Below are 27,823 nucleotides of genomic sequence, written 5' to 3' on the forward strand. Positions count from 1 at the left end.
TATGGGAAGGATTTCTAAGGAGGTTGACCTTTCTGTTAGAGAGTAAGATCCTTTTTTAAACATAAAAACATCTGCGAAATTGCATTTGGTAAACCCACCAGACTCCATGTAAATAAACAGTCATTTAAGCATCGTAAAATACACTTCATTCAAAGTCGACAGAAACAAAATAAAACTATGAAAAGCCGTTTTGGGTCGTCTTTTCACTTTTCCAACCAAAACAATTCTAGTTTTGGTTGAAATAAACACATAGTTTACAGATTTATATCTGAAAATATGTTGGCTCTATACACGCTAAAAGTATTGTTTTTTAAATGGAGTCTGGTAGGTTTAGAGCTAGAGACTTCAGAGCTGTTTCTGGTTAAACAGAAAGGTCTCAAAGAAGTTTTAAAGGTCTATCTCTGTAGGGATCCTTTCCAAAATGTTGTCAGACACTTAGAATATTAATCTGAGCCTGTCAGTGGCAAAGCGAGCACTTTTGTGAAGGTAAATACAAGCTGGACAATTGTCCTATTAACTTACACTGTAGCTTGTTTCGCCGCTGCCGACTGCAGCGATCTCGCTTAATACTGGACCAATGTCAGAGATTGTTGTTCCCATCAGTCGCTTAGACACAAAAACATAGGAAAATAGTGTCCATGTTTAAAAAACGGTAGTTACCCTTTTAAGTAGTCTCGCTTTGCCAGACCCTCCTTGAAAGCGCGCTGGAGGAGGGTCTGGCTAGTCCACACAGCATTTGGGGATGGGAGGAAAACGTGCTCTGGTTTAATGGCATTTCTTTAAACCAATCAGAATCGTCATGGGCGGTGCTAAACTCCGCACAGCGCCATTGCAAAATAGTCGTGCGAGAGAACACTCAGATTGGACAGATAGTCTAGCTAGCTGTCTGGATTTACCCTGCAGAGATCTGAGGAGCAGTTAACCATAGTCCTCAGAAATCCACCGCAGTTTAAAATCCCAACACAAATAAAGCGGAAACGGAAAATACATGCATCTGGCGAAATTTCCTGCAGCACCGGAGCGTCCCGGAAGTGGAACGCGAAGGATATAGACTACCCTTTAAGTGACAGATGAGGTAATTAATCTCATTCGGTTGAAAAAAACCCGGTAGTTACCCTTTAATACAAAGCTAGCCTCATTTATACAAAGTCTGGAGAAACATCTATTTTAATTTAGGTCTCAGCGTTGAATGTTTATACTGGTTAAGAACTCCACCCACATTCGTCCTAAAGAAAAATATAAAAGGTGACCGCACCCAGCAGAACAATAGTGCCTATTGTTGGGTTTTTTATCATATGGGAGAAGTCTGTGTAATATTTATCTGTGATGTAATGTGTGTATAGTGTATGTTGGACACCTGTGCTGAATGTATCAAGACAGGGTGGAAACAAAAGCTGGAAACAGACTCAAGACATCTTGCATTGCGTTTTGTCTGACATGGAACATTCACTGTGAAGAGCCTGCGTATTGTCAAGCTCAAATCTTTATCAAAGTCACTTTCTTTGAGACATTCAGGAGCTGCAGCTCGTTATTCCACTCAGTCGTGTCGGCTGTCCCCAAATTACAGCGCAGGCGATAAGCACCAGGACACCTTTCCTGCAGTCTGTCCCCATTTCCTGAGGATTAGATGGCGTCTAATATTTTCCAAGATAGCTCACTCCGTTCGTGCCTGTGACATAATGCAACATATGAACATCTGGGATTAGTTAGCCATGCTCTGCATATCCTTTTTCTTTTTTTCCCCATCACACAGAGGGAGGGAGTATTTTTTTGGAATACTCTTCCTACAGAGCTAATTTCATGCACTAACTTCCACTCATTTTCACGCTTAGCAAAGGATTGGTTGTTAACTAATCAGACTTGCTCCCACCAGTAAATTGATGTGTAACATTACAGTGTGTGTTTGGGGTGGGATAGGGGGACAATAATGACTTTAGATTTTTGTGACTTTATGTATCTGTATTATATGTTGTACTTTAAATACTTTGTATTTTATTGCGCCATCTATCTGCCCAGGGACTACGGGCGGAAATTAGCTATTTGCTACAACCTGGCACAAGACATCTATTAATGTTTTTTGTGCACTGTCCCTGTTCAAATAAATACATTACAATTACAATTACAATTTGCAAACAGCCACTGTCCACTGAGTAAACCTGCTGATCCCAGTCTAACTTACTGTTAAATAAAAGAAAAGAAAAACATTAAATATGACTGTTGTATATTAACATACTGTAGAAAAAAAGGCTCCTTTTCCAACTGAAGAGCACTGTTAACCCTCTAAAGTCTTTACAGGCTTTTGATGAAAGCTTAGAGAGCAAAGTGGCAGTTTTCTTTTTTTTTTTCACATTGTCAGGAAATAAATCACTTTGGTTTACAGGTCAGTAATTGTACTTGAAGAAAAATACAGAAAGACCAGAGGCAAATTTAATACACTTCAATTGTTTACTTACATTTTGAATGTAACAACGGTGTCTACATACTGCATTGTATTGGTGAAAAGTTACAAACTGTCTTTCCAGTTTTGCCGTGCCATTTCTATAAGACTCTTGGAGTGAAAGACTCCTCCCGGTTGCTATGGATGAGCTTGCAATCTGACTCCTAATCAAATAATAACTTTATTTTTCAGCCTTTTAACTTTAATCTACACTGAACTTTTATATGACCCTTGAAACGGCATGCTTTCATCCTGTTCCATGCTTCCATGACTTTAAAGCGGAAAGAAACGGGTCATTTCGTTGAAATAGATCAAACCGGCTGTCACAAATCCGTCTAGTAGACTAGTCTCTTTTCTTTTTGACACACACACAGACGCGCACACACACAGACGGCTAAACACACATGATTGCATCAAAATGATTATTTACATAAAACCCTTTTTGTTAGAGGCCGTGGGTGATTGAGCAAGACAGTGTGCAAAGCTTTTCCCTGACTCTGACATATTTTTGTCCATATAGTGATAGACAGAGCATATGCAGTTACTTAGTGTCCCAATTCATTTTTTAACTGTAATGTGCACAAAGAACAGGCCAGATGTGACTCACATTAGGCTGCTTAAGTACGGCACGGAAGAGAAAGGTTGCAAGAACAAGTTCGGATACGTTGCATTGCTGTTTCAATACGGTTCCTGTACATGTGTTTATCAGCAATTGTATTTCTTACCTTAAAAAAAAAGACAAAAATTGATGATCAACAATAATAATAGTACAAATAAAAAAAAATGCATTTATGTTGTATAAAACAAGGTAGAAACGTTATAAAAAGAACAACTCAAACACTATTGCATGCAATTGCTCAACATTCAAGTGTATAAAAACAGATTTTTTTTTTTTTTTTTTTTTTTTTTTAGATTCTTCTAAATCATCCTTAATCGTAAGTGGGGGGGAAATGTGCAACATGAGTGTTTCTCTCATCAGAAAAAGATAGGAATGTTACACAGGCACATTTTTTTTAGTGTCATGATCATTTTGAACACGATTGTGCTTCTTGTGCAGACGCATCAGTACGAGCTGTTGTTCCTCTGCTTGATCAGGGTTCGTCCAATCGCGTGTCTGCATGGAGGGGACAACGGTCCAGCTCTGAGGACGCCGGAGGCTGAATGTTTTTTTTAATTTATTTATTTTTTAAGCCGGCCTGCATGACCTCATTTGTAGGGAATTGTCTGTGTAATTCAAGCATCAGCGATTGCAGTGTCGGGGCTAAATGTGTACAAAAGTCACTGTAGACAAATAGCTGAAGACAAAGTCCTCACTGCTCCACTTCACAAGTCTGCCACTGAGCGTGGCACGAGGCGCTCGCAGCCACTCGCAAGTACAATCAAAGATGGTCATGTGCTGATTGTTGGTGCGTTTTTTTTATTTTTTTTTTAATAATTTTTAAAAATCCTGTCCCTGTGTGCTCACAGAGCTCTACAGGCCAGGGCGAGGCGGCGGGCGGGCAGGTGGAGGGGCTCGCCCCGGAGGAGGTCCCTGTGGAAGAGGAGGCAGGGAGCCAGTCGGGGAGGCGGAGGGCGGAGGGGTGGGCGGTAGCGCCGGAGGGTCGGGTATGTGCAGCGTGGTCAGAGGAAGAGCCCGGGTGGGAGGTGGCGTATAAGGAGGAGGCGTGAGGGGAGGGGAGGGAGTGGCGGACGTGGGGGGAGGTGTTGGAGGCAGCAGTGGAAGGGCGGAGGAGGAGGAGGAGGAGGAGGAGAACGTCGGAGACGATGGAGGGCTTCGGGGGCTCGGTGGGAGCGTGCCTTGCGGCGGAGGTGGACTCCTGCTGGGGGGGTTGTAGATGGGGGATGGGTGGTGGTTGTAGTCGGGGTAGGGAGGAGACGGAGACTTCATGCGGGTGAAGTTCATGCATCTGCCCTGAAATTTGAAAGCAGACCAGACGTCAGAGGAACATATTGTGATGGTGAACTAGAGATGGTCCGATACCATTTTTTTGCTTCCCGATACCGTGATATGATTTCTATCTCTGCTGTCGGTCTGGCTCAGGTTAAACTCTTTGTGAAACGTGAACCAACACAAACGATGAATGCCTCAGAACTTTCTTTTATTATCCAGTTTGACAGTCAGTTATAACGGGAAAAGAACATAAATAAACTACTTTAATGTAGATTTTTTTTATAGTTCAATTCAATTTTAATTATAGTATCAAATCATAACAAGAGTTATCTTGAGACACTTTACAGATAGAGTAGGTCTAGACCACACTCTGTAATTTCCAAAGCCCCAACAATTCCAGTAATTCCCTCAAGAGCAAGCATTAGCAGTGGCTATTGCGACAGTGACGAGCCCTGACTGTAGGGCTTTATTTCGTGGTATCGGATCGGTGCATAAACTCCAGTACTTCCCGATACCGATACCAGCGTTTTAGGCAGTATCGGAGCCGATACCGATACTGGTATCGGAACATCTCTATGGTGAACAACCTACCGTATATGAACAACAGAGATGTGTTTTCTGTTTCACTTAAAGGGTCATTTCGTTTTTTTTCTTCCAACCTGGACCCTGTTTTGCCATGCGTTGGTGTCTAAGTGTAGCCTAGAAATCTAGACGCCCAATAGCAGCAGCAAATGTAATTTGCAGCCAGGGTCAGTCTAGCAACTCTCCGTTGCACTGTAAAAAGGATCTGATGAATAAGTTATAGTAACTGTTTTCTATATTTTACCTCCACTTACCATAATGAGTTATGAAATTTCGACTTCATTTCATGAGTTATTACTATTTCAACTCAAGTTTGTAAGCCATTTCAATGACATGTAAATTTCAATGTGTCAACTTAATTTAACAATGTGAGTTGTTAAATGGAAACCGGATCTCGCAGAAAGTGACCATGATCCCTGGTGTGGCGGCAATATCAATGCGCGGTGCAAATAGTCCCAGAAATGGTGTCTTGATCTAATGTGATTAACAACTATGATATCATTATTTAACACTTAATGATACACTCCACCCGATTGCAATTCTCAAAACGAGGAAACCAACCAACTGAGCAGAATGACAATGGTCAAAAGAGAAGCAGCGGATGACTACGTTTTTGTCAGCCACATCTGACAGTTGGTAGCTACCGTGGCAGACGTTTCGGATTTAGGAGAAGGCGAAACAAGGTGAGTGGTTGCATGCATTAATCCAATGTATTTTGTTAATTAGTTATAAAGAAATTAATGGCTGTTACGTTTTTAAACACAAGATAGTTTAGCGCAGCTTGTTAATGCAAGTGGTGGAGTTGAACCAAACTTCACATTAGCTATCTAGCTAAGTGTTTAATATCGTTATCTAGCTAGTCCCACTTTTTACTTTCATGAAGAAGAAACACTTGAGCAGTTATATAGCTAGTATTTTCTAACATTCACGCAAAACAGAAGCACATTCATTGCGCCTGGCAAAAACTTTGCATGGCAGCGGTGGAGTTTTACAAGTACGCGTAACGTTAACTTTGCATTGTGTGTGGAGTGACCGTAATTAGCCGTGGCCCGTGCTTTTGTATGTTGGGGGCGTCGTCGCTCGTCGTCGTGTCAGCAATTAGCCTTGGCCGCCGAGAATTGTTACCGGCTGCTTCAACACAATCCTTAGGGTATGCTTAACATTATAAGGTGAAGTTTGTCGACTTTGTTCTTTAAAGTAATGTTATTCACGTACACTTGTAACGTTATTTCTATTCAGCTCCAATTTAACCTGCCACGTTAACGTTAGCCTCCTGGCCATCTTCGCTGTTTCTTTCGTTGGCCTAAACTGTGGGATTTGCAGTGAAATTATGAGCCGATATGCTCCGACGGTAGTGTATTACTATAATGCCTCGGTCTGTGAGCAGAGACGCTGCTGTTAAACAATGGAGCAAGTAACGTTAAAGATAACAACATTAATCGAGGTTGACTCAGACATTATTCTAAGAGTGCAATTAAACTAAACTTGAACAAACTTTCACTTCATGTTAAATTAATTTATGCACTATACACTCTTAGTTATTCCTTTAATTTATCCCATTTATGCAGTATGTGTTATAGCTCTGACTAGTATTTAATGTTGCTTTTTTATACTGATTCTTGTATGCTCTTCCTCAAATGTAATTAATTAAATGTATAAAAGCACCTGCCAAATGAGTAAATGTAATGTATTTTCTGTGTTTCAGGTGCAGATGGTCCATTCATTTCAGCTAGGCTGCAACTGTGGATGAAGTGGAGTTGTAAGTTTTGCAATTTTGCCACTTATAATGAAAAACAATAGTAAGCCATTACAAAGACAGTCATGGACGTGGAAGACGGGGCTTGAGCTGCATTTATCCAAACTGTCTGACAGTCCTCCAATCGCATGTGGATTTTGCAAAACATATAAAGGACCACAAAAAGGATTAAATCCACTTGCTAAAATACGCTGTGAACTTTGTACGCGTTTTCAGCACCAACCAACATCAGTCAATATTTTCTTCATCTGAAGAGACATTTGAGAAAGCGAGACTGTGAAGTGCCCATTTGTGGCATGCTCTTTTAAGTCTAGGGTTTTCTCAACTTTTACTGCCCATAAAGAGGTCGGTCTCATCATGCTGCTACATTTGTCGATTTCAGACCTGACCTTGTTGTGAAATGTCATAGTCAGGCCTTTGTAAATGATGAAGATGATAATTTAGTGTCACCAGATTTATTCTTTCCAGAACTTGAATTTCAGCCTGTACATAAGCCCATTCAGGCGGCTTGCATCCCTTTTACTTAGGCTGCAAGCAGTCCTTCATGTGTCAAAGTCAGCAATTCAAGAAATTGTGGATGACTTATTTGATATTGGTGAATGTTCCGGACAAATAACTAGGCAGACGATTGAAAATATTTTGGCGGTGCATAATTGCACATCTGAGGAATTGGTATAGTCATGTGACTGAAGCATTACAGAGTTCAAACCCACTCACTTTGCTTTCAAGAGAGGGACCTCTAGGCACAGAATATAAAGGCAATCATATTATAGACAAAACTTTTCTGTTATTGAACCTGTCGAATATGTTTTAAGTACACATAAAAGGTCTCATACTGTTGTTTATGTCCCTATTCTAAAATTACTTTGTGAACTTCTCAAAAGAGATGAAGTACTACATGTATTGAGAGTAAACAAACCAGTTCAACAGTCTGGCCACTACAGGTCATGTCTGGATGGTGACTACTTTAAAGAAATCCAATACTCTCAGGTCAAGATGTTAGTTTATGCATAACCCTTGTACATCGACGATTTCAATTTGTAATCCATTGGGCACCTCCAGAAAAAAAAATAAAGTCTGTGGTGTGTATTGGACTCTTGCAAATTTGCCAAAAATATACAAGTCATCACTGTCATCAATCTACCTAGCCTTACTGTGCAAGACTGAACATATCAAGATTTATGGGTATAGTAGAGTTTTGGAGCCACTGATAAAAGATATTGAATATCTAGAAACAGTTGGTGTGTATGTTGAGAAACTTGCTTGTAATGTTAAAGGGACCATCTTGTATGTTGCTGCAGATAATTTGGCTGCACACTCCTTAGGTGGATTCCAAGAGTCCTTTAATGTGGCCAAGTTTTGTAGGTTTTGTCTGGTGTCATCGTGAAGAAATACAGGCTTGTGATGTCAGAAGTGGTAACTTTGTTTTACGATCACCAGAGTTGTATGATAGAGCTGTAAATGTGTTGAAGCAGTGAAGTTGTGTCTGTTGATGGTGTGAAACGAGACTGTCCTCTTAACAGATTGAAAGGTTTTCATGCATGCCAAGGCTTTCCACCTGATTTTTTCATGATGTGCTGGAAGGCATTATACCCATAGAGCTAAGTCTGTGCCTTGCAGATTTTATTTCTAAGAAGTATTTCACATTGGACGAGCTTAATAAGGAAATAGAAGGCTTTCCTTTTAAGTTCTCTGACAAGACAACCGCCCTCAGAAAGTTTCATCAACTTTCCAACGGAACAAGACTCTAGGTGGTAATGGACATGAAAATTGGAGTCTTGTGCGCTCCTTCCCCTCATCATCGGGTCACCGTATTCCAGAAGGTGATCAAACATGGGAATTAGTTTTTGAAGCTCAAAGACTTGGTGGAGTTATTGGCGACCCCATATTTCACTCCAGATTCACTTTGTTATTTACAATCTAAAATATCAGACCACAGACAATTGTTGCTGACAGTTTTCAACAATAACAAGTTCGTCCCCAAACATCACTTTATTGAGCATTACCCATATTTCATTCAGAAGTTTGGACCTCCAGTTGAGTGTTGGACAATCAGGTTTGAGGCCAAACATTCTTTCTTTAAAAGGTTGTGCGATGTCCAACAATTTCAAAAACATTCTGCTTACCCTGGCTTCAAGACATCAACTTATGTTGGCACATTATCTTGAAATGCCAAGCCTTTTCAAGCCTGAGACTGAGACTGCAAAGGTGTCTGATGTGTGCCTGGATGTCTTAGACACTGCTGTCAGACAAGCTATCTGGAATAGATTTGGTGATGTTGGCACAGTTGGACTGACTCCTAACATCTTTCCTGAATGGAACAAAGTATTCAAAGGGAATGATTCTGTCTGCAGGGAGCACAAGTGGACTACCAGACTTTGGAAGGATTTTGGAAATATGCATTGTGTTGGCTAATCACGTTTGCTTCATTATTGAACCTTTTACAACTCACTATATGGAGCATCTGCGGAGTTACCATCTTGTGAGGGAAAAATCCTACTGGATGTCAGTTGGTGAAACCAGATGATCTCAATGACTACATTCCACTGGTGTCATACTTCATTCAGGGCTGCCTTTTGGTCACTCCAAAGACATTCTTGCTGAAATAAATCTGCTGTAAGTAATTGTACATTTTGGAAGGCTGTGCAATTTTGAAAACGTCTAATTGTGATCATTTTGACTGATGTTGCAATTAAGATGAATTGGGTTAGAGGGAATTGATCATTTTTATATTTTTCATTGAAAAACAGAAATTAATCTTGGTGATATGATTTTTGCAAGGAACTGTAACACTGCAGAATATGATTTTTAGGTCAGGGCATGTTTGAAACATGCCAATCTCTTCAATGTAGAATGGCATTTTCACACATTGTCCTTAACTATTGCACCTTCTGTGATTACAAAATTGTACTGGGATTGTGCTTTTTGTGGAACAATGGCTACTACATGGTGTGTGGATTTGGAGTGTGGAACCACAGTGATTGTGATCTAAATGGATTTGCAGAAATAAATTGCAGTCAAAATTTCACGAAAATAAAAGCTACTTTTAACTACAACTGTTAGTGCCTCATGGCAACCATTTTAATTCAGATGACCCATTTCCTGAGAATGAAATAAGTAATGTAAAATGTATCTGATTGGGGACTGATATGAATAGTTTAGAGTAAACAATACACTTACAACTACATATTTTTCTCTCTCTTCAGGTATAACTGGTCTACAATGCTGCGCGTATCATCATTATCAGAAATGACATCAGACGTCTTTCAATTGAAGACGTCCCATCTAGTGTTGAGGGCAAGCTTACCAGGTGTTGCGAACAAAGCTTGGCCTGAGAGGTGGATTTATTTTGCAATTTGAGGATCCTGATTTCAATAATCAGTTGTGCAACCTAACAGACATCAAAGAACTTCCCTCTGGGGAGGGCAACATTAAAAGTGTTGTTTACAGCTGATGACATCTCAGATTCTACACTGGACACATGCAGCCTCCCTTGTCCTAGTAGTGGGGATTCTGTTGACTGGCCTGACCCCTTCCCGATTCCACAGTTCTCACATGATGTTGAACTCCAGCTGAAAGAAGCTAATTGTAGGTATGCTAAGGATGGATCTGTGATGGTGATTTCCAAAGGTTTAAAGACTGATATCCTTGACACACTGGCAGACTGTATGTCAAAGATAAGTGCTTATCCTGAAAGACATCACTATGAGAATGTAGCCAAAGCACTTGTGGAGAAGCATCCCAGTCTGAAGGAGCCAGGGTCTGGAAAGGGATGGTACTCATGGTTTCACAGCCTGAAGTTCAAGCTTGGAAACTATCGTCAAAAGTTAAGTGCAGCAGGATGCCCTGAGGTGGTAATAAACAAAAGAAAAGCAGGGGGTTCGAAAGGAAAATGTGTGAAGAAGTCAAAGAAGGGTGAGGTCCACTACTGTCCAGATCCACCTGAAGGACACAGTGCTGAAAACATGGAGGAGAAGCGCAAGATGATGGAGGCTGAAATGCTGAAGAGAGACCTGGATCATCAGCTGATAGAAGACCTGATGGTTGCTACATTTTCTCAGCGCAGAAAAGAGATAATTGGAGATCAGCCACTCATCACAGAAGTCATTTCCAGATGGCCAGCTCTGCTCCATGAGAGACAGGTAATCAGTCTGAGATTTTATGTCAGATACTGTACAGTTTTCTAGTTAGTTAGACTAATAGTTTTTATCTGTGTCCTCAGATTAGGGCAGAGTTCAAGAGAATTGTCACCACAGACCTTGTGGAAACTTTTCTCGATGGACTTGATGGCCTGGTCCCAAGACTGCTGGAGTTGTACAAAGCAGCAACCAAGTCTGGAAAGAAGCAATCACTCAAGGACATTTTGGACTGCCTTCAGAAAGATGTAAGTGGAGGAGCAGATGACCATAAAATTAGGCATAATTTATTATCTTTGATATAACATTTTCATCTTACTGCATGTTTCTTTTTGTTGTAGGACACAAATGAGAGGAGGAGGACTGCTGCTTTGCTTGGACTGCCGCCCATATCGGGCGAAGATCCATCAGCTGTCATCAGGATGTGTAATGTATGAGACCATTATTATTTTCTCTAATGCAAAACTGGATGTCTATATAAGTGAATCCTCTATTGTGCTACTGTTCTATCCCAGGGTAGGTTTACAAGAAAATAATACTTTATAGAAAACCAATGATTGGAATGGGTTGAGTTAGATTTTTAGTAGATGTGGTGGAGGGGAGAATAAGTGTCAGTAATGGCATTTTAATAAAAACGTTTTTCTTGAAAATCTACCATGTGGACTTGATAAAGTCCTGTATTTGAAGAATCACCCATCTACATTTGTCTTTCACTTTTGGCTAGGGTGTTTTTCTTTTTTTTTTTAAAGGTGAATTTCTATATTTCAATCTCCCTCCCCTTGAAGTTCTGAAAACAAATTTGGTGTTAAGATACGCGGGTCTGTTGACTTCCCTGCTCTGTATTTGAGGATTATGATTGAGTTTTGAAATGGCCATGTATAGAGTAGCATCCTGCTTTACGGAGCCTGCAATTTCAGGACCGTTTTTAGAACCCTCGTTTTAGCTTGCCAAATTGTCAGTCACTAGGTAACTATGTTATATAACCCCCCAACTGTGCAAGACCCCCTCTATTTCACTAGGTAGCACTGTCACAAAAACTAGGGTCCCAGAAATGTGGACCCAGGACTTTGTGGCTTCCTGAAAATGCAGCCTCGGGGCTGCAGCTATTTAGTAATCGAAGTAGCTCTATGTATGTGTAGATGAAACATTTACACACTATCTCTGCTTTTCCAGGCTCATGGAGAGACTCTGGATGAAGCCATGAAGGGATGCAACTTGGCCTGCTGATAGGCTATGAAGATGCAGAGCGGGATGCCTTTCCAAAGGAGGTCTTCAACATCGAGTTGTAGTTGAGGAGAAAATTGTACTTCACAACATTAAAGATGTGGCATGGAGCTATGCCATGCTTATGGGTGTCATCTACTGTGTCAATCTCGAAAACCCGGAAGCCATGAAGTATTCTTTTGAGTTTCTTCAGAGAGTGGTGATGAAGATAAAACCAGACCAAGCATCTGCCAGAGTACATGGGCTAAGAAACAGAATCCTGAGGTACAAATTGTAACACCTTCTTTTTTTCCTGAAGTTTCTCATATAGAAAGCGTTTGTTAAAATGCATTGTATTTTATACACTTAAATATTTAGCACTCTTCTGTTAAAAAAAAGTTCATTTTGGACAAGTTAAAAAAAGTAAAAAAAACACTTAACTTTATTTTATTGGACTCAACTGTTCAGCGTTGTGATGTTAAAAGGGGAGAACTTAAGGCACCATAAACCGGCCTCAGGATTTTGTATCCTATTCAATCGAATGGGACTTTAGGAGGAGTTTTGTGCATTTTTTTATTCTCGTATTACTACTTCACAGTGTTGCAGAATTCCAGAATACTTCTGTGCCTGAGTCTTTTTTGTTTTGTACACTAAGTTAACATTAAGCACAGACTCCCAGCATTTAAGGGACTGATATTGGCCCAGTTCATTTTGTTGGACTGATGATGTGATTGTCTCACCTGTTTTCTGCTCAGGCAGACAATTTTTATTCAACATAGACTGCATGTTTACAGCAGTCTCAGGATTTAAAGCACTGTTATAGACCAACTTCATTTTGGACTGATTAGAGCTGATGGTCTCAAATGTGCTGTCCCCAGGCAGATGTTTTTTTCTTTATTACGTGCTTTTGAATCTTAAATGTGAACAATCCAAGGATTTGTAGAATCTAATTTTGATTGAATGCTTGTGGTAAAAGATTTTGTTTGGTCGACTTCTCTCTGAGCAACTTAGGCACTGTGTGATGTTAACTTGTTTAATGAGCTTTGATGCACACAGGTCCTTAATGGGATACTCACAGATGTGGAAAAAATGTTGGTACCCTTATGTTAAGAGTAGTGTTTCCTTGAGGATTTTTTTTTTGTAGCAGTGGGGGCAGGTCTGTGCCGCTGACAGGGCTTGGAGTGGAGCCGCACTTCCACGATGGCGTGGTGAGGGTCCCTGCATGTTGGCTGAAAGCATTTTTGTAAGTGTACAGACAGTTTATTGGTGCCGTGGCAGTGGAGGTTTTGTCGCATGGGCCACCCAGGGTCAGCATAGATAGGGGTGGAGGTGGCTGCAAGAGGAAAGTGATGAAAAAAAATGGCTGAGATTGATTATCCTTACTCTTTGGTTACCATTCGTATTATCAGTCTCTTTGATTTGTCATCAATTTTCCTCTTCTCCCTATGATCAAATTATTTCCAAATTCAGAAGCAATGTCTGATTTTCATCAGTTAATTTTTATTTATTATTACTTTGTCAATTTCAAGTGATTTCAGAGATTGTTGTGGGTTTTTCTCTTAACGGAAGGGTACCAGCAATTTTGTCTATGTCTATGTAATTTTGAATCTGGGCCCTATTTTACCACATAAGACAAGTACAGATAATAATTTCACGAAGTATCTCTTCTAAGATAAATATTTTATTTACATTGACTTTCAGGCTTGTCTCATCATTCATGTAAAAGTGTATTTGAAGAAGGCTTTAATGGAGATTTAAATAAATGTTTTTGAATAGCTTTTCATCATTCAGTGTGATCTTTTAGTGAGTTTGCTATTAGTTGAGATACGGTACAAACCTTAGTCTGCTTAATTTGAAAGTATAAGTTCAGTTGCTGCCTTAAAAAAATGAGTACACCTAACTTGAAAAGACATTTGGTATTTATACAGTTAGTTGAAATGGTGTAGAATTGTATGTTTGTTTAACAAGAGGAAGCAAGTCTCCTTGAATATACAATGTAAAATAGATGGTTTTTTTAACTCACACCATCAAGTTCAAAAAATAAATTATCATAAATTAAACATCTTCTCTAACTTACCTTCGTGAGTTCAAATAGTATAGAATTGTATTTTGGCTTGACAAGAGGAAGCAAGTTTCCTTGAGTGGACAATGTAATATTGATAGTTGTTTTAACTCACAGTATCAAGTTCAAATAATAAATGATCATTAATTAAACATATTCTATAACCTTAACTTCGGAGTTGTAACAACACTATTCTTAATGTTGGCTTTACCCCATTTTTAAGGCAGCAATTGAACTTACATTTTTAAGTAGAACCACCCTGATAATTTTTACAGTGTGGCTTTCGAGCTGGAAAAACCAAATTCTGGTCAGGCCCGGTCTGTGTGAATTCCCTGCTACTTGAAAACAAAGAAGACGGCTGCTGCTGCTGGCGAACAGCGGTCTTTGGGATCGGCTTTGGCCGCGACTCTGGAAGACTTGGAGTTCAGCTTTTCTTTGATAAAAGAACAAAGAACGGCACTGAAGTCATTCTTAAAAAAGGAAGATGTGGTTCGGAGTTTTGCCGACCGGATACGGAAAAAGTTTAATCTATCAACTAGTGTTGCTCTGCCTGGTTGTAGCGCTATCCTATTACGTGCAGAGGAAATTTGAAAGACAACCGTTTATCCCGCCCCTCGGATTGAGCCCTGCCAATGGGGAGTTCCCAGACCCAACATCTGGATGTGGGTCTGGCATGTCAGGCTAGTCTAAGTGACTAATTTGAATAAAAAAATCTTTTTATTTTACCAGAAACAGCCCAGAAATCGCCATCGCCAAACTCACCAGAGTCCATTTAAATAAGCAGTACTTTTAGTGTGTATAGAGCCGGATATTTCCACATGTAAATAGTTGAATTAAGGGTTTGTTTCAACCAAACCAGAGTATTTTATCAATTAGTGATCAACTAGATTTCTTTTTACACTCCATTTAGTTTTTTTTTGTGTAATCAGTTATATTTTTCAACTGTGGCTCCATATGTTAGCAGTGCTAGTAGAACCATGTTTATCTAACGCCAAACGTACTAAAGTGGACTGAGAATATCTTCAGCCATTTTCTGAAATGTCCTGTAGGACTTACTGTCTAATTTGTCATTCACGTTGACAGCTGTATGTAATGAATATACTTGTTTGCGTCTCATTATGCCTCTTTGGTCAAACGTAATCGTTTTCATAGTCTGTAGCTTTGAAAACAGCATCATGACTGAAAGAACTTTGCTTTTCTAAATCCTTTTATTTGACAAAACCCTACTCTTCGACGGCTGAATTAGTCTAAGATATATAAAAATGTCCCTCGCTGCTTTCTGTTATGATCCACATGGACTGATGACTACAGCAGATGGTAATGTGACTCTCACTTAAAGAAGCCTTTCCTATAGTCCACACACACACACCTATGTGACTGTGCTTTAATGTCACCAAACCTCTATAAAATGAATGCTGTCCTGTGTTCCTCAGTCACAGGTTTAGTTAAGGGCAATTATTTGAATTCTCTACTCTCTGACAAAATAACCTGCCACCACCATCCTGCTGTCCAAACCAAAGTGAGGTCATGCAAGAGAGAATATTATATTCCAGAAACAAGCTACACCCCAGGAGCAGCTGCACTGAGGGGATCAGGGAGACTGATAAGGGATGACAGCGCTGCTGCTCTGTGCCTCTCATTTACCAGCGGGGCGAAATGAGACAAAACCAGATAATATACATACATACATACATACATACATACATACATACATACATACATACATACAAGGGTGGAGGTTGGGTGCGACGCATTATAACCGGGGGCTCTGGGGGTCTTCCCCCACAAAAGTTTCAGTGTCAAAAACTGTGAGAAATAAATGCGTAAAATAACAAACGTTCTGGCAGCTCATTACCTGGATCTTGCCCCGCAATTAACAATTCACAATTCTGTGTGTCGCTACAGTTAAAATACAGAACATTGTTTTTTTTAGGCCTTTATAAAATTCTGTCCTACAAAGCCGCTCAGTTAGTAAACTTCTAAAATGTCGAAAAAAGTGACAAAAAGAAATCATTTGAGGAAGAAATATTCTAAAATGTCGTAAAAAAGCAACAAACGTCAAAGGGAAGAGGACTAAATCTCCCAAAACCAATCATATTTTTTGAGGGAGACAAATTTACTCTTCTAAATATTGGGGGAGGGGGGGCATATCCCCTGCATCGTCCCCGAAATCTAGGCACAAACATACATACATACATACATACATACATACATACATACATACATACATACATACATACATACAGCAAGGATGGAACAATAAACACGACCTGTATTTTTTATTCCTATAGTGCCATAATAAGTCATTTCATCTTGGTCTGGATCAGTGGAAGTACATTGACGCTTTGCGCCTCACCTTCCTCTCTCCGTTCGCTTCAGGAAACAACTTTCGAGCTAGCGAGCTACACGCTGAAAACGGCGCGTTTTGAAGAAAATTTGGACTGTGCAACAAGGCCGGCCCGCTTGGTTCTTTCGGGGGAATGATTGTAAAGATATAGAGTACGTAGAATCTGTTAAAAGCATTTCCTCTCTACCTGGGACGTTTTGGGGCCGCGTGATGGCAATCCCGGTCCCTTTTTAAAAAAATGTACAATCGGCAAGGCAGTGAAGTAATCTGAAGATCTTTTTCAACTTCGAGGGTAACGGCTGCTCTTAGATCAACATCTCTTACTCAGGGGAAGATGAAGCAGTACATAAACTCTTGCGGGTGAGTGATCATTATATAAAGACTTTCCTCAGACTCATTTTTTCAACACTTGTAGATCCCACAGTCTCAGACTACACGTCAGCTGCCAACAGTAGAGGTCATCGCACTGTTACCCCCCCTCACCCCCCCAACTACAGCTGGCCTTTGAGGAATTACATTTGCCTTTCTATAATGACTTCCCCAGAAGTCTTTACGTTGCAGAGCACTGTAGTCAGCCGCTGCAGCCTGAATCCCAACTCACCGCAAGGTTCCCCTTCTGCTGCGAACACTTCCCTGCTCACAGCTGGTCCATTTTCTCAACAAAAGATTCTCATCATTTGCCAAATGCTAATGCACTGCCAATGCCGTATGTCCGTCGGTAAAATACAGGCTGATTGAATGTTTTTATGTCGACCTGTGTAGCTTTTTTTAGAGTCATTCTTACCTTGTCACCCGGATGAGGTCTCATTACAGACACGCGGTCGTAGCCTTTTCTTAAAAGTACCCACAAAGCGTCCAGTTTGCTCTATGGAAAAAAAGGAAGAAATCAAACTTTGAAATCATTACAACAATCTTACCTTTTTATTCTTAAGATCCGGTTTCTTCGTTTGTTTTCTCTCTTGGTCACTCTAAAACACACTCTCCCAGTGACAAACTGAAACGGCTTCAGTTCACTGTGAAATGGCTCTTCATAGATTTTAAACACAGCAAATACTTTGAGGATAAGAGCAGAAAATGCAGCTGTTTTTCCTCACAAAACTGCTGGCTGTGCAGCCCTGCTCTCTGGAGGTCAGTCCAACAGAAGTCTGGCTTCTATTAGCAATCCCCCCCCCCCAATGCTGAAGGCTTCGGAGTGACTCCTTTAACCCCATGCTGCTGGCCCTGGAGGAAGGGACCGTGTGCCAGTAGTCACCTAAGCATTATTACCTTAACACATCTCCTGCTTTCACTAGGGCATTTTAATAATGCTAGAACTTGCATATCCTCAACCAGATTAACATGAAGTAATTTGTAACAGATGGTGTTGTAGCCTACTTGATGCAGTACACATGCTAACAGCTGAAAACATCTTTTGTCCCAGCGGAGCTACGATTAAACAGTCATGAATGCTTATTTCCTCATGCTGAGCACTTGAAACTCATCGTTCATGTTATGTTTGTACCATTATTAGTTGTTGTCGACAGTGAGACTTGAAAGATCCTCTGCAGACCGACCGAACACATCGTCGTTCAGTCACATTGGCTATGATTCCATGCGCATAATGTTGAACATTGACCTTGTTCCGAATATGACAATGTTCCGTTTTTAATACGGGTCATGTAAACAGCATATTCTGTTTGGATATTCAGAATAAGGCCTTTTTATTTATTTATTTTTTTTAGCATTTTTCAATTAAGACATGTGGGATATGCCGGTATTATTCTGGGTTTTAGAAGCATTCTTTGGACATGTATACAGGGCGTTCAGAATCGGCGTCTCAATCAGGGTTTTTACCGCAGTTTGTGACAGTTTACGGCCTCTTGCCTGTTTACGGATTACGGTCAGCTCTGTGCGTTGCTATGGTTGTTGGACACAAACCAATCACCCGACAGTTTGCAGGGCTGCGGTAGAGATGCACGGCCAAAATAAAAGGAGGAGAAACACAGCTACTTTTAAACATTGTCAAAGACTTTTGTTATCAACAGGTTTTTGGATATGCACAAACATTGCAACACCAACCTTTTTAAGAAGCTGGTTAGAGAAATGAAAGAGAGGTGCTGTGATCACACGGTCATAGAAGGCCGCCACCGGTGGAAAACTTAAAAAAAATCCTATTCATGCACGGCTGCATGTAAACCGAAATATTAGTGGAAAAGTAGTAGCCATGTAAACAGCTTAGTCGGAAAGAATATAATCTTTTTTTGTATTAATAAGGGCAAAAACCGGAATGTTATGTGCATGTAAACGTAGTCGGTGTTGGTCCTGTACCTTGATGGGTGAGTACCACTTGCGTGGCCCCAGGGGTTTGTGCATGCCGTTGTTGAGAACCCGCATGGGGGCCTCCACATACTCCTGTTCAGGCATCTTCACTTTGGCGTTTTTGGCCTTTTCCAGCTTTGCTCCTTCTTCGGTGGAGCCTTTCTCACCCCAGCGGACCTGGTAACGGAGAGTATGGAGAGTCACATGTACCTTTTTAATGTTTAACATCGTTGGCACACTTGGAAAAAAAATGTTTGAGAGTGTTTAATTGTGAATGTGTCCGACTTTGTAATTCATAGACGAGATGCTTCATTGCAGTGTAGGTGCAATGGAAGTTTGATTGAAAGCTCTAGTGAAGAGATATTCAACAGGGGGTCCATGACCCCTAAGGGGTCCTCAAAGTAAGTGCAGGGGGGCTGCCAAATTATGTTAGGGACTGTTTGTTATTTATTTAAGGGGCCACCGGAGGAGTTTTGGGATCTTTCGTCAAAATAGACCTGACCCTCCCCTCGCCAGTAATAATTTATCCATGACCCTCCAAAAGGATTTGGAAATAAGGCATGACCCTCCCCAACAATTTATCGATGCCTTCTGTACTGGTTTGCGCTTGGCAAAGATACACATGTACCCATTGCTTTTACAGCCATGACTTACATGACTAAACCTCTTACGCATCCCACTCCTCTGTTATGGTGTGGTGGCCATTTCTGTAGATTTACTCACTAACGTTGTTGTGGAAACACATGGAAAAATATGCACCAAACAAGCCACTTTGAAATTTTGCTGTTTCCATGAATACAAAAGTTGGGTGACCCCCCAGACTAAAAATGTGTGGGGGACCTCCCCTCAATAAAGAATAAAAAGACATGACCCTCCCCTATTTTCCTCCGGTGGTTATTCCATAAATACCGAACGGTCCCTTTAAAAATAACTTTTTGAAAGTTTCTTTTTTTTAAATATACAATAATTTTAATCCAACATATTAATAGCAAAGATAAATTGGCCTATTTGTGAAATTAAAACATTTAATTTACACATTGAATATAAGCTTACTATACAGTAGGTAAAGTAGCCACTATGGTAGCCCTACAGTTAGGGTTAGGGATTCACTGTGCCTTCCACATGTATGTTTAACATAAAAACATGACGTATTAATATTCATTCATTTTCATCCATCCGGAATAGTTTAACTTGCAACTTTTTAAAGAGTATGTGTTAGAAGGATAAACCCCTTGAGATGAATCATCTCATTTCTGAGGGAAAATGTAAAACAATATATGTACAGTAGCAGGGGGTCCCTACTCCGTCTCTTCTTCAGCTAAGGGGCCCTTGGCCTAAAAAACGTTGAAGACCTTGTCTACACTTTAAGAAATAAATCCGTAAAATAAAAGAAAAAGTTCTGGCAGCTCATTACCCAGACTTTGCTCCGTGATTAAAAAGAGAAATTATGTGTGTAGCTACAGTATAAATACAGAACATTTTCTGTTATTTAAATTTCTCTCAGACAAAGCTGCCCAGTTATAAACTTCTGAAAATGTTGAAGAAAACTCCCCAAATGTCAGAAAAAGCGACAAATGTTAAAAGAAGCAACAAAAACATTGGAAAAAGCGTAACAAATGTTGAAAAAAAAGCGACAAACTGCAGAAAAAAATAACAAATGTTGGAAAAAGCTTCACAAAGAAACTAAATCAGCGGAAACGGCTTCGAAAAAAGTGGAAAAAGCTTTGAGAAGGTCGAGAAACGTCATAAAAAGCCACAAACGTCTGAAAAAGCAACAACATGGACTTCTGTAATCAAAAACCAAAACCCTCCGTGACCAACACAAGCTGTCACAGCACAAATTATAGCCTACAACTGAATCACTGAATCACATATGGACAATCTGTTACAATACACAGGCATCCAGCTGTTAATACACAGAGGTTTCTTAGAGTGCAGTGTTATTTGAACTTTCTGGAAGTGTGAGATTTGACCTGATCTCACCTCCATCCTTTTGATCCCCCCAACTCCTCTTCCTCCGTAGTAGGAGGCGTCTACAGTCGGCCATTTCTTCTTAGGGGCTTCAAAGTCTTCATCATCCTGTGGGAAAGTGACAGGAAGTGGAATTTATTGTGATATATTTCTTAAATAGGCCGTTATAGCAACCCCCGCTATAGCAACCCTTTCTCACTCCGAACTCGTAAAATACGGACGTTTGGACATTGAATGTCGGCGCCTGAAGCAACGAAAAGAAAACGCCCTTCAGCGTGTTTATATAGCGTACCGGGGAGAGCAGCGACCACGGCCACGACCTTTTCCTTAACATAACTGCGTCAAAAGGGACGCCAATAGTCCCGACCAAGAGTGTTTAGTATGGTTAAAGGGTGTTATATTCATTGACATATATATATATATATATATAATGGACCAATAGACCCCGTGTCTCTGGACGGAGACCAGTGAAGGATATTAGAATCACTTCTCCGGTGATCTCTTGCTTTACTGAGCAGCCTCCAACTGACAGAGACAACGTAAATGTGACGTGAGCAACCTGTCTGAAAGTGTGAAGTCTTCTGGTAGCTGTGCCGAGAGAAATCTCAATCATTCCCAATCTTACAGAGACGGAGAGCGTAGGTATATGTAAGGAGATAACATAGGCACAGGCTAATTACTGATCACTAACATGCTAGTTAACATTAGTAATTAAACCTAAACAGCTAACGTAAGTCTAAACTGCCTGCGAGCTTCTCCTGTACTATACGGTAATTCCTCTACTATGCGACATTAAGTCACTTGGTTATGACACAATCGTTAGCCTATTTTTATAAAAGCGTCTGCTACGGAGCCATAACGTGAGGTACAAGGTAATGGAGCCTTTTATACATTGTCGTGTTTCTTTAGAAATAAACAATGGACAAATAGAGTCTTTAAACGCTTCAGATGTAAAGTTATTCACTGTCAAAGTGGCGCCAAAATGTATGCTAGTCAGTGGAATGCTAACGGGAGGTGATCTCTTTGTAGCGTCAAAATGGCGCCGGAGGTTCGAATTCTGAAGCGAAGCTTACCCCCTTGGTTCTATTACGCTTAAGGAGACTTTTAGCGTCAATAACAACGACAAAGGCACCTGACCAAGCGTCCGTATTTTACCAGATGGGAGTGAGAACCTGTCGGCTACAACTAAGGGCCGGGACACATATAGCCGACAGCCGACCGTTGACAGAAAACTCTGTCGATATGATCAGTCGCGTCCCCGAGGTCCAAAAAACTGCCACAGAACAGACCAAAAAGACGAGAGGAGACGAGACGTAATACATCTCTATAACAGCAGGCGGCGCTAATCTGTATTGTTGCCCAAGAAATGAAAACCGGCAGCTGATTGGACGAACGCATCACATGGGTTTGTTTTCTCCGGAAATTGAAAGCCAGACTGTTTTCGCGGCCGTTCAGAATCCGATCTCATATTGTACTAAAATAGTTTACTGAGACATGTTTCTGAAAACATTTTAAGAGAGAAATAGGCCGTCATGCAGTTGCTGAATCTGTCTTCATTTCAGATCAACAAAGGTCAGTTTAAAAGATTTTCGTCAGATTTTGAGAGGCTCTAGTCATGCTCATTCCGCTCGCCATTTCCGGGTGAGTCCCGACTTCCCTGCCGCCGACTGAACATGTCAGGTCGGCCAAAATGAACGCCGACAGCCCCCCAGACTGACGACGGCACGGGACACACCGCACAGACTCGAGTCACCGACCTCGCCAGACTGTCCCACGGCTGATAATCGGCCCGGTGTGTCCCGGCCCTAACCCTTGTGTTGTCTTCCCATCGACCTGCAACTTTTTGTTTTTCTGGGCCAAAATTTCAAACTAAAATTGGTCGACACTTTTTCCCTTGTCTTTCCCAAGTTTGTTGTCACTTTTTCTGTATCATTTTATTTCTTCAAAATGCTATAAAATGGAATAAAGCACCCAAATTCAGTGAAAGCAGTGAACTGATCATTTAAAACCTTGAAAGAAACCCAAATTTTGTGATATAGAAACTTTTTGAAAACGGGTCAAATTTAACCCGAGGACAACAGGCGGGTTAAGGGACAATAAAAGGGTAAATTAACCTTTTTACCTTTTTTCTTTTTTACATGAATGTAGACATACTGAATGAATACGTAGGAGCTACTGCCTTCTCACTGGTCACCAGTAAATGCCTCACTGTCTTCCCCCCCACCCTCACACACACACACACACACACACAACACACACACACACACACACACACACACACACACGCGCACACACTCCAAATCCAGCCCTTATTTGAGTCCCCTCTGAGCTGGTGCTCAGATCAGAGGAAATTACAAAGCCCACTGGCCAAACTTGTTATGTTTGAGCTCTTTAATACACCCAGTCTGACTCATAATCTGTCAGACAGAGGCAGCCATAATGAAGGCTGAAAGTTGTCTGTGAAGCCATGGTTGGCCTTGGAGTCAGTTTTTTTTCTTCTTTTTTTTTGAAATAGATTAACCTAATCATTCTTTTAATTGGTGCAAATAAAGGCGGCCTGATGTGACCCACCGTCGCACGTTAGCTTGCTGTTATTGCTCTGTGAGTTTGGCCAGTCAAAATGTATTTTAATAACATGAATTTGTTGATCAAATTAGTCACAAATATTCCATGGAGCTCCAAAGAGTTTCAGATGTAAGTGATTTTGGAAAACATGAATTGAAAGTGTTGAACACAAAAAGAGAGGGAGGGAGGGAAAAAAACACCGTAAAAGTCAGGAGTTGGGTTGGGATTTCATTGTTATTCTAAGAGGGCGTTAACTCACATTGGATGAATTACTAAATGAGTGAAATCAGAGGGTTTTAATTTGCAGAGAAGCGAGTGAATGACGCCACATGGTCATTGAGGTTTAGAATGTCCGCATAAACTGAACTATTGCACAACCTAAAGCGCCGGCAGCTGTCTGAATCTTAAATAATGAGCTTTTCTTTGGAGTCCTATGAAACCGGCTGAAAAAAGACGGTGCAGCGCCTACCGAACTCTCGTCCGCAGCCGGTGGCGGGGGTTCATGGATGATCTGTGGAGAGGAAGAAAAAAAAAGAGATTGCATGAGAGGAGATGTTGGGGGGGGGATGTTGTTAGACAACGAAAGTCACAAACGCATGTATCAAAATTTTCATACAATCTGCACGTCAACAGCAATGTGTCAACAAGGTGGTTACACAACAACACATGGCTGAGGAATTGTTTTTTTCCTACAAGTCTACTTCTTTACAAGAGCGTTGCGCTGGCCTAGAAATGTTCTATCCAGATTTTTTGGCCTGAGGTTGTTGATTAGGAGAAGGGAAGAATAACAGGCTCATAAACACTGTATGATATGTTCCGTGTGAAGCAATGTCATCCATGGAATTTCACTTTTTGAGTACGTTGTACAGCCGCCACACAGCATGATCACAAATTTTAAGCCTGTACAGTTTAGTCTACGTCTTGCACTCTCCCTACACTTTGTTTCTTTTTCTTTCCCCGTCACCACATGAGCTGTCAGTGTATTTCTATTCTAGTTTAATATAGGCAGTTCCTTCTACATTAAATGCACTTGGCAAATTAAGGGATTCTGATTCCTATTTGTGATTTTTCCTCCATGCTTTTCCAAAGCTTGGAACACGAAACGGTTCCCCATGGTAACCTCGCATCGCTTTTTCCTAAACACACTTGCTGCACAGACTTGAATTTGCAACTTAATGGACAAGAACAGAAAAAAAGTACATGGAGGGACAGCCATGTTGTAAAAGCTGACATCTCTCTCTGGCAGCTCTCAACTCTCCCGTTTCCAGCGCTGGAAACATTGGATGTGATTCTGAAGAGAGACACTGCGCTCTTCGTTTGAAAGGAGAAATACACATTTTGACAGCGAGCGGCTGTTCGTAAGAGTTTGCTGAAATAGTGTCATGCTGGCAGGTGGACCCCTGTCTAAGCACAGGCACAGGCATGTTTTTTTTTTTTTTTCCTGGCCCATTTACTCTTTTTACTGGATCCAGAGAAGATAAAGGTCATAACATTGTGTGTGATGTATGTATTTGTGAATGTATTTTGTGTTTTGTATTTACTGGTTAATTGTTTTAAGGACCCCCTCGAAAATGAGATGATTCATTTTAAATGTACCAACATAAGAGTGACATGACACTGTCATAAGAGTGACATGACACTGTCATGAACACATGACACTGTCATGTGTTCATGACAGTGTCATGTCACTCTTATGTAGATACCTTCAAGTAAAGTGTAACCAATACTTTTTTATTCATGGCGAGCTATCTTGATTCTAAAAATCTCATAACAAAGACATCAACCCCAAAACAGCCTATTTGAATGTTATTAACCCACACAGCTGGGTATTCAAATTAGTCCCCCTCCCATTATTGAGAGGTGAGACTCGGAGGTTACCTGCCATGACCTCTGGAAACACTAATTTTTTCAACAGCAGCATAATTACTTAAACACGCGTTCCCCTGTGGCCTTGACCTCTTCTGGCAGCTGCCTAAATTCAGCTCCAGAGATCCTAAAGGGCCATACGCCCTTATTGACTCATAGACAGGGGCGGAGTGGGGGGGTGGTTAGGGTTAGGGGAGTTCGCGTCCCGGGAGAACAAAAGAATTTCAACCAGAGAAAGCCTGTTAGAGCTGAAGATCTTTGCCTGAACCCAAAAGAACCCGACGAGTTCGGTCTTCATTTCTAACATTTTACACAGGCTCGGGCCGGCATGGGCCGGGCTCGGGCTTGCGCGGTAAATGAGCGGTCAGGTGATGCGTTTTCAATTAGCGCGAAAAATGGATGCTGAGGAGGCTGTCCTCTGGCAATTACGTTTTGGATGCACCGGCAAAGAAAGCAAAGTCTGAGGTGTGGAAAACTTTTGACCATGTGCATAGTGAGAATACTGAGCCAGTGGGTTATGTGAAATGCAAAAAGACATTCTGTTAAAGTACGTAGTAAGTCAAATGTATAAATGACTCATTCTTGACAAAAGGCAAAAGAGCCGTGTGTGCGTGCACACATTTGAATAATGTCGGACTGTAAACGGGTTCGGGCTTTTAAAAAGCTTTTAATGCCCGATTACAGCTCTAAAGCCTGTCGAGTCCCGGGAGTTCTACTAAAGGGGGCCGGTGTTTCCACACCAAACCACGATCTTTGAAGGGGTGCCGTCAATCTAGATTGCTGCTGCAGTTAAAAAAACCATCATATAAACAGTTTGCCAGATTGGATGTCTATATTAGAAAATGGGGAATGTACCTGAACTTTATGGTGTTGTCATTTATACATAATTATTTTTATTTGGTTTATGGTTAATTGTCTATTTTGTTGAATGATCTGGAATATTGTAGTTACTGTTATCTTTTCTTGATTTCCGTGGTTGGGTGGTGATGACGAAAGGGGGTATGATGACGAAATTGTATGTTTCCTTTTTTTTTTTTTACTAATCTTTACTAGTCCTTTTGCCCGCTTAAACTTAACTGTCATCAACGCATGCCAACCACCTTTTCTCGGCTAAATTGAAGGCCGCTAAACTTATCTGTCATGTGACCGGGCGTCACGTGACCAGCTGGCGAGCGTCTATTTTCGTATAGGATATCATACGAATTGGTTGTGCATGAGTTTTCGCACAATAGCGTACGAACCCGTTCACGAGAATGCGGTGTCTGATTTCAGAACGATGAAGACCGTTGACGAACAGTTGGATACAAAACAGGATGTCGGCTCTACAGGATGATTCTTTTTCATGGCAACTATCATGTTTTTCCCAAATGATGTACACATTTTTAGGCATTCTTTTATCTCCTCTTTTCATCTCCTTGATAAATAGTGCATTTACTTGCTATAAATGGGGAAAAAAATCATGTCCCCCGGGCCCCCGTAGGTTTCAGCTGAGTCCTGAATGTTTACGTCTGGCTCCGCCCCTGCTCATAGACCCTAATCTTCTCACCATGGGAAGGCTGTTAAGGTTAATGAGATGCCTTAGGGGGGCGTTAGCCGGACAAAACAGACCTGGAAAAGACATTTCTTTCCGTCTTATTGTCTGCCAGCAATATCACTTTGCATTCCAAAAGTGTTTGAAGCCATCTAAAATGTAAGAAGAGCAGACCAGAAGCTATCTGTAAAGCGGCATGTGTGCATGTTATTATTGCCCTAGTGTTTAAGAGATCTCACCACAGTGCAGCAGAGAGGCCAGAACCACCAGAGGAGCGCCAAGACCAGCAGCAGCATCAGGATGAGCAGCGCTACGGCCAGGATGGTCCCATCAGACTGTGACAGAGACAGACACGTCGACACACACTCTCTGAACATGTAGAGCACTGAAAAGACCTAAACCGTTTCTCTAGGCTTAAAGGGTAACTTTGTATTTTTTTTTTCTTCAACCTGGATGCTATTTTCCAATGTTTTTGTGTCTAAGTGACTGATGAGAACAACGATCTTTGAAATTGGTCCAGTTTTTAGCAAGACCAGTCAGCAGCGGTGAAACAAGTTACAATGCAACGTTCTACTGTGCAATTGCGGCCCTTGAATTTCATGCCACTAAAAGTGCTGTTTTTGCCACTGACTGACTGATTATTATTCTAAGTTACATTATGGAAAGGATCCTTACAAAGATAGATATTTTTGTTAAAGAGTAAGATCCTTTTTTGTTTAACATGAAACAGACCCAAAATATCTATCCCCAAACCCACCAGACCAGATAAACAGTGATTATATCATCGTAAAACACACTTCATTCAAAGTCGACAGAAACAAAATAAAACTACCAAAAGCCGTCTTGGTTCATCTTTCCACTGGTCCAACAATCACCACTCTGGTTTGGTTGAAATAAACCCTTAATTCACCCATTTACATGTGGAAATATGCTGGCTCTATACACGCTAAAAGTCCTGATTATTTACATGGAGTCTGGTGGAGTTTGGTGATGGTGATTTTGGGGCTGTTTCATGTTAAACAAAAAGGATCTTACTCTTTAACAAGAAGGTCTATCTCTCTGTGGCCGGGTTAACTCAGTTGGTAGAGCATTCGCACGTGTAGAGGTTAATTCCTCGACGCAGGAGGTCCAGGGTTTGAGTCTGACCTGTGACAATTTACTGCATTTCTTCCCCCTCT

At 40.9% G+C, this 27,823-nt stretch overlaps 1 protein-coding gene across 1 annotated transcript in view; it reads right to left on the bottom strand.

Moving 5' to 3' along the window:
• Window positions 1-2,426: 2,426 nt before the first annotated feature.
• Window positions 2,427-27,823, bottom strand: part of LOC120561221 (anthrax toxin receptor 1-like) — a 57,890-nt gene continuing 32,493 nt past the window's right edge. The window contains exons 13-18 of the mRNA XM_039804251.1: window positions 26,885-26,980; window positions 23,718-23,759; window positions 20,696-20,791; window positions 18,722-18,889; window positions 17,199-17,279; window positions 2,427-4,349 (exon numbers count right to left, since the gene is read on the bottom strand). Of these exons, the coding sequence (XP_039660185.1) occupies window positions 3,909-4,349; window positions 17,199-17,279; window positions 18,722-18,889; window positions 20,696-20,791; window positions 23,718-23,759; window positions 26,885-26,980 (924 nt within the window). The 3' untranslated portion in view covers window positions 2,427-3,908. The remainder of the gene's footprint in view (window positions 4,350-17,198; window positions 17,280-18,721; window positions 18,890-20,695; window positions 20,792-23,717; window positions 23,760-26,884; window positions 26,981-27,823) is intronic.

This window comes from Perca fluviatilis, chromosome 6 (genome assembly GCF_010015445.1).
Source record: "Perca fluviatilis chromosome 6, GENO_Pfluv_1.0, whole genome shotgun sequence".
In the NCBI taxonomy this organism is placed as follows: domain Eukaryota; kingdom Metazoa; phylum Chordata; class Actinopteri; order Perciformes; family Percidae; genus Perca; species Perca fluviatilis.